The sequence below is a fragment of the Sciurus carolinensis genome, chromosome 17, assembly GCF_902686445.1.
Source record: "Sciurus carolinensis chromosome 17, mSciCar1.2, whole genome shotgun sequence".
Lineage (NCBI taxonomy): Eukaryota > Metazoa > Chordata > Mammalia > Rodentia > Sciuridae > Sciurus > Sciurus carolinensis.
The window spans coordinates 27666806-27679331 of record NC_062229.1 but is presented as its reverse complement, the minus strand read 5'-3'; the positions used below and the strand labels follow the sequence as shown (position 1 = coordinate 27679331).

Genomic DNA, 12526 nt, shown 5'->3' with positions numbered 1-12526 from the left:
TAGCGCTGGCCCAGGTTTGTAAGGGGGAAAATGTGCACATGCATGCACACACAGACAGACACACACACACACAATTTACCTCTACCCATTTCTAAATTAGGGTTCTCTCAACTTGGACTACATAAAAATGATGAGAACTTAAGTTTCCAGTATTTTCAATTCTCTTCTTTATGACTTTTGAGTTAACTCTCCAAGTTTTCTTCATTTAATATTTCTTGTTGTGTCATTTTTAAAATGTAAAAAAAAAAAAAAAAAAAATTTAAAGCGGCAGCCCCAAACAGGCATTATAGTACTTTGTAATGATTTAAAAAATGGAAACACCTAAAAATATAACATAGGGAAAAGTCAATTAAAATAATGTACATTCATACAATGGAATATTAACTGTCAGTACATTTTCATTTTAAAAACTCTATAACACCATGATGAGGCAAATACTGCAGACAGACCCACTCAACACGCCAGCTCTTTCCTTCCTGTCCCAGGATTGGAAGGTTAAGGATTATATTTTCCATAGCCCATCATGGCTTGGGTTCCATAGGTGACCTGGATCTGATGAGTGGCTCTTTCTGCCGCTGCTGTGGTTGCTACCAGGACTCAGCAGTTATGTCCAGAAAGCCCAGGCTGGTACCTGCTGCTCCATCCTGGGCAAGGAGTCTGTAAGCCATTCAGCTTCTGAAATAGATCCCTTTCTGCTTAAAATTAAAATACACATAGGAAGAAGACTTGTTATCATAGTTTTCTATCTAAAAAGTGAGGCACAGGGGCTGGGGTTGTGGCTCAGTCATAGAGCATTTGCCTAGCACGTTTGAGGCACTGGGTTTGATTCTCAGCACCACATAAAAAATTAATATATTAGTAAAGGCATCATGTCCATCTACAACTAAAAAATATTTTTAAAAAAAGGTGGGCACAGTGCTGCACACCTGTAATCCCAGTGACTCGGGAAGCTCAGGCAGGAGGATTGCAAGTTCAAGGTCAGCCTCAGCAACTTAGTGGGGTCCTGAGCAACTTAATGAGACCCTGCCTCAAAGTAAGAAAAATTAAAATGACTGGGGATGTGGTTCAGTGGTTAAGTGCCCTTGGGTTCAATTCCTGATATCAAAAAAAAGTGAGGAACCAAATCTCTCATTGTTCAAAAAGTATAAAAACCTTACACAGAAAAAAGATCAGAAGTCAATGCAAACAAATTGTAAGTGATTTTTTTGGGGGGGTACTGAAATCATGGGAGAACTCCTCTCTTTTTTAAATGTTTGTATGATTTAAAAATGTATCTAATATGTGTTATTTACAATTTCTAGAAACTTAATTTTAGAGGAAAAAAGCAACTATCACTTGATTTTCTTTGTAGAAGAACAAAGAGGACCTTGTGGTCTCCTCACTATGCCTGTGTGTCTGAGGGATGGGACAGGAGGCCCCGCCTACTCCAGTCTCTCTTCCTCTCTTCCGTGATTCCTGTTTTCTTCCACTGTGTCTGTTCTTCCTTTCTCTATTTAATATTGGTATCTGTGAACACATCTTGTTTCCCAGATAGTTTCCTTCCTCCAAATCCTCCGACTGAGATTAAATAATCAATCATGAAAATGGCAAATAGTGGTGATCACACCAAACATCATCATAATGTATAAGAGGAGACCTTCAGCCCACGTGGAGTAACAAACTTGGTTTATTCTGTATCCCACATCCCTGAATAATGCAAACGTTTCCCCCCTTCCATCCAGAGCTGTCAAGTGGTGAGATGATAGCAGGATTAAGTGAAGCAGCAAACAGAGAAGGCACTTCCATCACAAGATGCGGCTTCTGAGTGTCGCAGGACCCCTGGAGCTACAACTTGCACCCATCCAGCCATCGTGCAAGAGTATCAGAAAACTGGCAGTTCCGGGACCAGGTGGGCCTACCAAGAGGAAGTCAGGGAGAGTGGTCAGGAGGGTCTCCTTAAAATCAGTGCTCAGAGTCCCAGGGTTCCCCAGCCCAGCCCATATACAGTGCTTGTCTCCGGAGACACCACACCCTGCTAGTGATTCCCCTTGTCCTGGCGTCCATACCACTCCCACCTTGTACTTAAGCCCCACATGGTTTAGGGGGTCTTGAAATTCTCCCCAACTCTTCAAGGTAAGCATTGTTAGCTTCTCTGAAATGAGCTTTGGAGAAGTTCTGTGACTTGTCACATGGTGTGTCCAGAACACTTGTCCTTGGACCAGGTCCTCTTTCACCTTTCTGTGCACCTGCTTCTGTCCTCAAATGCCTTTCAACTTCTCAATCCACCTAGGACAAAGGAGCTGAGTTCCTCCAATCTTTTTTTCCTGGTGCCCCTAAGAGTTATTGCCTCCTTCTCTATCCCTGTGCCAGCACCCAGCTCAGTCCTTCCACCCTTGCCTACAGGCTGAGGAGCTACCAGATTAGCTGCAGGCCAGGCAGCTAACTCAGCCTCTATGGATCTTCCAGGGTAGAGGGTCCCATCCTGGAAGAAGGGACCACAACCCCTGCTCCCTGCCATAGCTATAGAGAACAGCACAGAAAGCGTGCGCGCATGCGCGCGCGCGCACACACACACACACACACACACACACACACACACACACTCATTTTTCAGGAACACCAAGGGGCAGACAGTGCCAAAGGGATTCCTGGGACACTGGGGTCTTGGTCCACTTGCTTCCCGTCTGCCCTGACCCTGAAGAGTGTGGCCCCATCTGAGCTTTGGTAAAGACCCTGCTGCCCGATAGCTTAATGAGAGGTCACCTCACCTGGAGCCTGAGCAAATAAGGACTTGACACACAAGCGAAGATGACTTTAGCTTATTAGTGCTTACCCCAGAGGGTCAGCCACACTTGCCAATTAACTGGGAAGTCAAGGCCATGTATGAAAGGTATTTCAAGCACTCAGGAGATAGTTAACTTTAATAAGGGGATGTTCACTTTAACAGACAAGCTATTCAATTAGTGGTGGGAATGGATTAATGAATACATGGTGTTGAAACCAATGACGGGTCATTTTAAAAGCATAAAACTGGATCCCTACATTTTTACACCCAAATAAATTTCAGGAGAGTCCAAATTTTAAACATAAAAATAAAAATTATTAAAACTATTGTTTTAATTTAAAAGCACTTTCATATAGGGTGTATTTTGTTCAGCACTGTTCTAATATAGAAGGAAACAGGACTCAATTTCTTTACAATCTTGAGTATGAAAGACTTTACTAAAAGGAGATATCAAATAAACCCAGATGCTGCTAAAGAAAAGATTGAGGGATTTAAGTCTGTGAAACTATAAAATTCAAGTGGGTGAAAATACTATAAACAAAGTCAAAATACAAATACCAAACCTGATGGTTCACACAAAGATGATGTCCCTAATTTATAGGACACTGGAAAGTGTGAATAAGAAGAAATTCAGAGGAAACTTCCTTTGAAAACAACTAAATTTCATAAAACTGACATCCTCAATAAGATATGTCCAGACATGACCTCTGAGAAAAGTTAAAGATAGATTTTAAAAAACAAAGACAGCAGTTTGAATTTTAAAAAGAAGATGGATAAGTTAACACAGAATTGCGAAGAAACTAAAAATGGAATAACCCAAATTAGACATGTATTTGTGGCAAAAAAAAAAAAAAATTAACAAAGTAGAAATGGAAAGGAACACTCTCAATTTAACTAAGAATATTTCAGAAAACTTAAAGCATTGCATATAATGAATGACAAACTATGAACTTCTTCCTTGCGAGATTGGGAACAAGATAAGGATGTCAGTATCATCACGTCTATTTAGCATTTACTGGAGATCCCAGCAAAAGCAATAAGTCAAGAAAAAAGAAAAGTATTGTAGAGGTGAGTATGAAAGGTAAAGCAGTAAAACTTTTAGGAAAGAAAGGAGAATATCATTATGACCAAGAAATATCTATGACAATACGAACAAATATGTTGAGTGAAAGAATTCAGACATAGGCCCAACCATGTATATTTTAGAAGACTTTCTTATGCAAATATCTGGCAAAAGAGGAAATTAAGAGATGCAGTTAACCAACTAAAACAAATTTTAAAAATTAATTATAAAATCATCAAAATGTTAAAAAAGAAAAATAATAAAATATACAAAAGCAATAAAAAAAGAGATGCAGTTATTTTAGGCAACAAATATACAACAGTTAATTAATATACTGAACTGTAAAGACCTCTTTCAAATCAGTATGATGACTTGAGTTTTAAAAAATAGGCAAAGGACAGGGACAGGAAAAAAAATTACAAAAGAATATCACTATTTAAGAAACATAGGAGGAAACAGTCTAATGGGATATCATAAATAGCAGAGGGGGAAAAAAAAAGATAAAACTCATTGTTATTCACCTTTCAAGGGACAAGGACTTTGTGATTGGCAAAGGGCACTTGCTAAACTCTTTATAGATATGTAAATTGGTACAAGTTTGCTGGAGAGTCATTTCACAATACACATCAAGAAGCTTAAAAGTAGACTCCACTACAAGAGAATTAGGAAAACTATCCCAATTCACAATAGTCTCAAAAAAAATAAAATACTTGGGAATCAATCTAACGAAAGAGGTGAAAGACCTCTACAATGAAAACTACAGAACACTAAAGAAAGAAATTGAAGAAAATCTTAGACGATGGAAAGATCTTCCATGCTCTTGGATAGGCAGAGTTAATATTGTCAAAATGACCATACTACCAAAAGTGTTATACAGATTTAATGTGATTCTTATTAAAATCCCAATGACATTCTTCATAGAACTAGAAAAAGCAATCATGAAATTCATTTGGAAAAATAAGAGACCCAAAACAGCCAAAGCAATCCTTAGCAAGAAAAGTGAAGCAGGAGGCATCACAATACCAGACCTTCAACTATACTACAGAGCCATAGTAACAAAAATGGCATGATATTGGCACCAAAATAGACACATAGACCAATGGTACAAATTAGAAGACACAGACAAACCCACATAAATACTATTATCTAATACTAGACCAAAGGTGCCAAAAACATACATTGGAGAAAAGATAGCCTATTCAACAAATGATGCTGGGAAAACTGGAAATCCATATACAAAAAAATGAAATTAAACCTCTCTCACCCTGCACAAAAATCAACTCAAAGTTGATCAAAGGCTTAGGCACTAGCCTAATAGAAGAAAAAGTAGGCCCAAATCTTCATCATGTCGGCTTAGGACCTGACTTCCTTAACAAGACTCCCAAAACATAAGAAGTAAAATTAAGAATCAATAAATGGATGGATTCAAACTAAAAAACTTCTTCTCAGCAAATGAAACAATCAATAACATGAAGAAAGAGCCTATGGAATGGGAGAAAATCCTTGCCACACACACCTCAGATAGAGCACCAATCTCCAGGATATATGAAGAACTCAAAATACTTAATGCCCAAAAGGCAAATAACCCAATCAATAAATGGACTAAGGAACTGAACAGACACTTCACAGAAGAAGAAATATAATCAATCAACAAACATGAAAAAATATTCATCATCTCTTGCAATTAAAGAAATGCAAATCAAAAACTAAGATTTCATCTCACTCCGGTCAGAATGGCAATTATCAAGAATACAAACAATAATAAGTGTTGGAGAGGATGTGGGGAAAAAGGTACACTCATACATTGCTGGTGGGACTGCAGATTGGTGCAACCACTTTGGAAAGCATTGTGGAGATTCCTAAGAAAACTTGGAATGGAACCACCATTTGAGCTAGCTATCCCACTCCTCAGTTTATACCCAAAGGACTTAAAATCAACAAACTGTGGTGACACAGCCACATCAATGTTTATAGCAGCTCAATTCACAACAGCTGAACTATGGAACCAACATAGATGCCCTTCAACAGATGAATGGATAAAGAAAATGTGGTACATACACACAATGGAATATTACTCAGCCTTAAAGAAGAATGAAAAGATGGCATTTGCAGGTAAGTGGATGGAGTTGGAGAACATCATGCTAACTGAAATAAGGCAATACCAAAAAGCCAAAGACTGAATGTTGTCTCTGATAAGCAGATGCTGATCCATAAGGGAGTGGTGGGGAAAAATAAAGGAACTTTGGATGCAGAGGGAGGTGAGGGAAGGGTCAGGGCCGTGGTGATGGGAAGGATGGTAGAATGAGACAGACATTATTACCCTATATACATGGACGATTACACTACTGGCGTGACTCGGTTCCATGTACAACCAGAGGAATGAGAAGTTATGCTCCATTTGTGTACAATGTGTCAAAATGCATTCTACTGTCATATATAACTAATGAGAACGAATTTTAAAAATGGAAAAAACCTAAAACAATGATTTGTTTATAAAAAAAAGTATTACTTTTCCTAACAGTTACATTAAAAGGTCCATTTGTCAACCTCAGATGTATTCTAATTTTCAAAATTAAGCCTTGTAAGGTAAAGAAAAAGAAATATACAGAGATTTATTTTAAGGATGCTCATCTTGGCATCCTATATGAACCCTAAACAAGATTTGGAAGGAAAAAAATATATATAACTCAAGGCAATTTATCTGATAATTACTTTCCTTCCTCCTGTGTCCTTTGCTCTGGGAACATGCGGCTGCTTAATTGAAACCACAGATGTGCGGTAGCCGAGATTTAGCTGAGAGTCGTCAATTCGGGCTATGTAAGGATCTGCCACTTACCACGCGCCCATTCCTTCTTTTCCTTTCACGATTTTCTTGACACAATCAATCGTCTTCTTTAAATTCGGATTCAGTAACTCTGCAGGAGAAAATAAAGTGGAGTAGCATCACACCACCCGGTGACCTGGGGAAGGCAGAGAGGACTCACTAGAGAGGCTTGCGGGTCATTCTAAGAATCAGTCCACCCCTAGATTTTTCTCAGGAAATACCAGAAGGTCGCAGGATGTCGTCATTTTCTTAACCAAATCCATTGCTTTCTTTTTTGCTTGTAATTTTGACAATTTTTCCATGAAAAATATACATATATGTCAGCTGTCCTATGAGAACCAGTGGAGATATGGTGGCCAGCTTGATGACTTATCCGCGCCCTCGCGGGACCCTCAGCCTGGAGCGGGGTGGAGTCAGAGGCGGCTGTCATCCCGGAGCTGGAATGATGTGGGAGGCGCAGCTTGATGGGTGAGCAATGAACAGGGGCACGTGGTGCACAATACACTGCAGGAGCCCTGAAGGGCCCGGGAAGGGTTATGGGACAATGTGACATCTAAAGGGTTAGGTAAGGAAAGGGGATTAAGGGAGTGACCAGAGGAAAATTGTTCCAGGCACAGGAAACAGTACGTGGGAGGGACCGGCAATGCCTCTGAGAAACCTACCTGCCTATGCAGCCGAGTTCTCCCACTTGCGACTATGGCAATGCCCGTCTTCTTGCCCACCCTATAGTCTCTCCTTCCCCTGAGCCAGGCTCATTGATTTTCCTTAACATCACTTCAGTGCCTCCTAGTTGACTGTCAGCCAGAACCCCAAGCCCCCGGCTTAGTCCGGTGGTGCCCAGCACCCCGCTCCACGCCACAATCTTATCCCATCACTTTACCCAGCCCCAGGTTTAGGACAGGTTGAGGGTGGGAGACTGACAGTGGCCTTCAGGAGTGGCTTCCACCCAGGAGACCCACAGCGTAGGGATCCTGCCCCTTGTTCAGCTCATCTCCCAACCCAGACCTGCTCAGCTCAAACTACAGTCCTCAAAAGTCTCCCTGGCCCAGCTAGCCCCTGCCAGTTCCCCTCTTCTGAATGACAAGCCCCCTTTGTCAACCCTTGCCTGTGGCATACAGACAGGCAGACACACTCGCTAATCTCAACTACCTTGTCCATTCTTTGAACAAAGGGAAGGCATGTTACCAAGCCCCGCACCATGGCCGTGCCAGAAACGGGACTTGGTGCTTGACACTCACTGAAACTCCTAAGAGCTTCGTGAGGTGTTTCTACCATCATCTCTGTTTCACAGACGACTGATGCTCAAATCACACAACTCTAAGAGGTGGAGCCAACCTTCTGTGTGACCTCAAAGCTGGTGCTCCTCCTGTCCCCACCGGCCTGCAGGCACACGGCTCCTTTGAACTGCCCAGCACAGTGCTCAGCACAGGCTCTCCTACCGCTAGACGGTAACTCACTTGCTTGTGAATCCTATTGGCTGTGATTACAAATTCCCCGGGAAAACTCTTCCCCCTCTGTCTAGAGTGTCCTCACTTCCAAGACTTGCCCCTTAATGTGCAGCCATCCGGCTTCGTGACCTGGTGTGGAGGTCTCCAGTGAAGCTCCTCACCTGGCTCAGGCCCGTCTGCACAGTGACCACTAAACCTATGCTTTAGGCCACACAGAATCTGCTGATGCTTCCAGGATCCTTATCTGCTTCCGTCCCCACTTAGGGGGTCTGGATTCTTGCTCCCTTGAGATCTCTTACTTTTTTGTCAATATAACCAGGTAAGAGATCCCCCTCCTTTTTTTTACATGTATCTGATGGGAGGGTTTCTCAAAATATATAGTCCACCCTGCAGTCATCCCAACATCCAGTCCCACCTCTTACAGATGGTAGGTTTTTCCCATTGAGTTTTGATTACACACACACACACACACACACACACACACACACACACACATCTTCTTAGGAGATATAAATTGTGGAGCTGCTGCGTTTCTCTTTTTTCCCTTCACTACAGGAAGCTTAGGATGACTTCAAACCCTCCATTCCTGGTGTTCTATCACAGTAATTAAGCTATGCTTTTTTAAAAAAAATTTGTTCTATTGTTCCAATTAGTTGTACATGACAGTAGAATGCATTTGTACATTTTGATAGCTCATGCATAGAGTATAATCTCACTTTTTTGATTATACATATTGCAGAATCACATGGATCATGCAGTCATACATGTACATAAGGTAATAATGTCTGCTGCACTCTATCATTACTAACCCCATACCCCTTCCCCTCCCTTTACTCCCCCCTACCTAATCTAAAGTAACTCTATTCTTCCCTATTCCCCCTGCCCTTATTGTGAATTAGCATCCGCATGTCAGAGAAAACATTTGGCCTATGGTTTTTTCAGTTTGGCTTATTTCACTTAGCATGATATTCTCTAACTCCATCCATTTACCAGAAAATGCCAGAATTTCATTCTTCTTTAAAGTTGAGTGATATTCCATTGTGTATATATGTATACACATATATACACACCACATTTTTCTTTATCCATTCATCTGTTGAAGGACTTTTAACGTGTATGTCTCCCCAGTGACACTGAGATTGTTTCATTCGCTATGAGCCCTGCCTGACATTTTACATATGTTATCCCACTGAATGTTCACAGCAACCCTAAGAGGAAGTTCATGTTGTCCCACTTCATAGATGAAGGGATTCTCGGAAGCCACTTACACAGTTCACATAGCTCACAGTGAGCACAGCTGGGTTTCCCAGGGCCTCCTGCAAGGTTCCTGTGCCTCTTGTAGTCCTGCCTCTCCTTCAATACAGTGACTATCTTACTCCTCTCTGGAGCCCCAAGGTCACTCACGAGGCTGACCCAGGGCAGGTGCTGCCCCCCAAGCCCCACAAGAAAGCTGCAAGCCTTTGCCACCACCTCTCCACTCTGTCTCCTAAAGACCCAGCTCAGAAGCCACAGGCTTTGGAATATTTCTCACTCCCCAGGGTAAAGAGAGATTGTCTCACTAGGGAGGTCCCGAGGATGCTTAGGTAGTTAGGACCTCCTGCTGCAAAAAGGTAGCTCAGGTGTCAGGGAGACACGGCCTGGCAGTGCAACCTCTTGGTGTAGCCCCGACTTGTGAGCCACGCTGCTTAGGTTTGCCCTCCAGCTCTGCCGCTCACCAGTCATGTGACCTTGAGCATGCACTGTACTCTCGCTGGGCCTCAGTTTCCCCATTTATAGAATGGAGAAACAACAGTGCCCACCTCCTGGTGGTCATTGTGAATACTAGATACTTGAAGTGCATCACCTGGCAGTGAGCAAGCCCTGGCATGCAGTGGGTGCTCAATAAATGCTCATGGCATGAACAAATCCTAGGTGGCTTGTTCTCTTGACCACAGGTACTTGGGGCCTCCTAAAAGTGGGGGGCAATTCCTCTTGTGAGCACAAGCTCTTGTCTGTGACCACTTCTGCCTTTCAAAGTGGCAGCATCCATCCCCCGGAAGAGTAATGGCCAAGGGTGGGTGAGCTCAGGCCCACAGGGAGCCCTCTGCTCCCGCCCTTCAGGCTCCAAGGCCTCCACACTCCTCTGCCCAGCAGCTTCTCTGCCTTTGGGATGTGGGTCTCCACCACACCATCCAGCCCACCCTGGCAGGGCAGTGCCCAGCCTCCCTGGAACTCCACTGTGGATATGGCCTAACCCAAGCTCCTCCTCCCTCCTCCAAATGCAGTGCAAACTCTGGTGACCGATAAGGCCAGCCTTCAAGTGTGGCCCTGCAGCCCCCAGAGCTCCAGCGCAGAATGAAAGGAGGTGACCTACCAGAGCAGGACACAGCACAGAGATTCCGGCCATGTTCACACCACAGGTCCTCACGGATCTGGAAGAGGCCAAAGCCAGAGTAGCCACCGTGCTCATTCTCGTACACAGCCGAGGGGTTGAACTTGCTTTCATAATAAGCCAGGCAAACCCCTAAGATGGAAGAGAATGTGTGGTCTGAGGAGCGGGGGATACCTGGGCAGGGAGTGGAGGGAAAGGAGGACAGAGGGGGCTCAGAGGAACCTACTCACAGTTTTCTAGGCTGTAACCTTCAAAATAATCCAGGCCTCCTTTGTAGAGCATCTTAGCCACCGTGCAACGCCCCAGGACGCGAGCACCACTTGGGTCCGTGAGGTAGCCAAGGAGGAAGAGTACCATGGAGGCCTTCATCTCTCTCCTCCAGGCTCCCAGAAGCTCAGAACAACAGAAGCCAAGAAAGTGGATGAAGTCCCAGGTAATTCCTACCAAGATCCCAGGGATGCTGGTCCTCCAAGGAGAAGAAGGGCACTGTGCTGGGAGAAAGGAGTGTACAATTCTGTGTGTTCAGAGAACTCTTTCCTGACCCACCCAGGACACTTCTTCCATCCTGATTCTCTGCTTCCTGTCACTGCAAGCCTGGGGCTCCTGAGGCTCTGCCTCCTCTTCTTATCTTGATCCCCTATTTTCTAAGGAAACTGAACCCTTGAAGCCCTTCCCTCCTCCCTTACTTTTTCCCTCCAACAAACCCACTGGCTTCTTCTTGAGTCGTATCTCGCTGGCTTCACTTCAACACCAAATACAGTGGCTCCTTTCTTCCCCTTTATGGTAAAAGTCATCAAATATAGTTTGGAAAACAGAAAAAGAGAAAAGAAGACCATGAATCATGATTCCACCATTGGCGCTCAACCACTCCTGCCATCTTGAATTTGTTTCTTCATGACCTTTTAGCCCTAAATATGTTCCCAGTTGTGGTCTTATTCTCTGCACAGTTGTGTCCCCAGCTTTATTTAATTATTATTATTATTATTTTTTACAAATCGGACTCCACTGAGCTTTTCATGGCTGTCCACACAAGGAGACCCATCAAGATCCAGCCCAAACCTATCCTTTATTAGCTGGGCCACTGCACATGTTCACTGACCTCCCGGGGCCTCTGCTTCCTCATCTCCAAGCGGGGGACGCTGGTGGGATGCCTGGAGAATTGACTCTTGAGTTTAACCTTCTCCATATCTGCTGCCACCACCTAATCCTGTCATCTCGTCACCGCACACTGAGTTGCAGCCAGCCTTCTGGCCTCCGTCCCTGGGGGTCAACTCATGCTGCTGCTGTTTTCAAACACAACTGAGGAATGTCCTTCAAAGTGTGTCACTTAGGGAACACTTCGCGTTCCCTCTTCCTTATCACGCTTGATTTTCTAAACCCTCTACCCCTGGACTTGCCCCTGCCCACCCTCCATCAGGAGGAACCAATTCGGACAACCCAGCATTCTCACTGTGCTCCTTCCTGCACCTCCCTGCACCCCTCCCGGGGCCCTGCACCTGCTAGATCTTACCTTGACCCCCTCACGCCTAGTTCTTCCCCACCCTCAGGGCCCTCCTCCGCCTCTCCCCACCCAAATGTTGCTCCTCTTTAGATCTCCACCCCACATGCCTTCGCCTGGAAGGCTGATGGATCCTCCATGAAAGTTTCCTTCCTCCTTGAGCCCCTGTTTCCCTCAGGCCCCTCTATGACGCCTAGCAGGTGACCATCCTGTTTTGTGTTATGTCCCATTCCTCACACAAGATGCAATTGGAAATTAGGACGTATCTTCTTCCTGGCGTTCCCCACAACCCCTGACACTTTGTTGATATCTATCAATTGGACAATCAGTCGCACGTCCTCTTTGTCACCAAACAGCACACATGTGCACACCGTCGAGTCGCGTTCACCCACCCGGGGTCCTCAGACTTGACACCTGCACTGGAAAATTCCTTGATCTTGGGATTGTCCTATGCAGTGAGTTCTTTCGGAGCACACCTTGGCCTCCAGATGCCTGTAGCTCCCCTCCCTCAATGTGACAAGCATAATGTCCTCTGGAGGCTAAACTTGCTCCCTATTG

The 12526-nt window shown here is 44.1% G+C and overlaps 1 protein-coding gene across 1 annotated transcript; it reads right to left on the bottom strand.

Annotated features, from left to right (window-relative positions):
- Nucleotides 1-1755: 1755 nt before the first annotated feature.
- Nucleotides 1756-10839, bottom strand: Lyzl4 (lysozyme like 4). The gene is made up of 4 exons (XM_047530184.1): nucleotides 10701-10839; nucleotides 10453-10602; nucleotides 6664-6742; nucleotides 1756-1894 (listed from the first exon to the last, which is right to left on the bottom strand). Exons 1-4 carry the CDS (start codon nucleotides 10837-10839, stop codon nucleotides 1825-1827), a joined length of 438 nt encoding a protein of 145 aa, XP_047386140.1. The 3' UTR covers nucleotides 1756-1824.
- Nucleotides 10840-12526: the final 1687 nt, after the last annotated feature.

What these genes read in the sequence shown, in the direction of transcription:
- Lyzl4 (XM_047530184.1), bottom strand. Translation starts at nt 10,839, where the DNA reads ATGAAGGCCTCCATGGTACTCTTCCTCCTTGGCTACCTCACGGACCCA. An exon ending in AGGTTACAGCCTAGAAAACT is followed by an intron (nt 10,603 to 10,700) that starts GTGAGTAGGTTC and finishes CTTCCATCTTAG; the next exon opens with GGGTTTGCCTGGCTTATTAT. An exon ending in CTGTGCTGTGTCCTGCTCTG is followed by an intron (nt 6,743 to 10,452) that starts GTAGGTCACCTC and finishes TTTCTCCTGCAG; the next exon opens with AGTTACTGAATCCGAATTTA.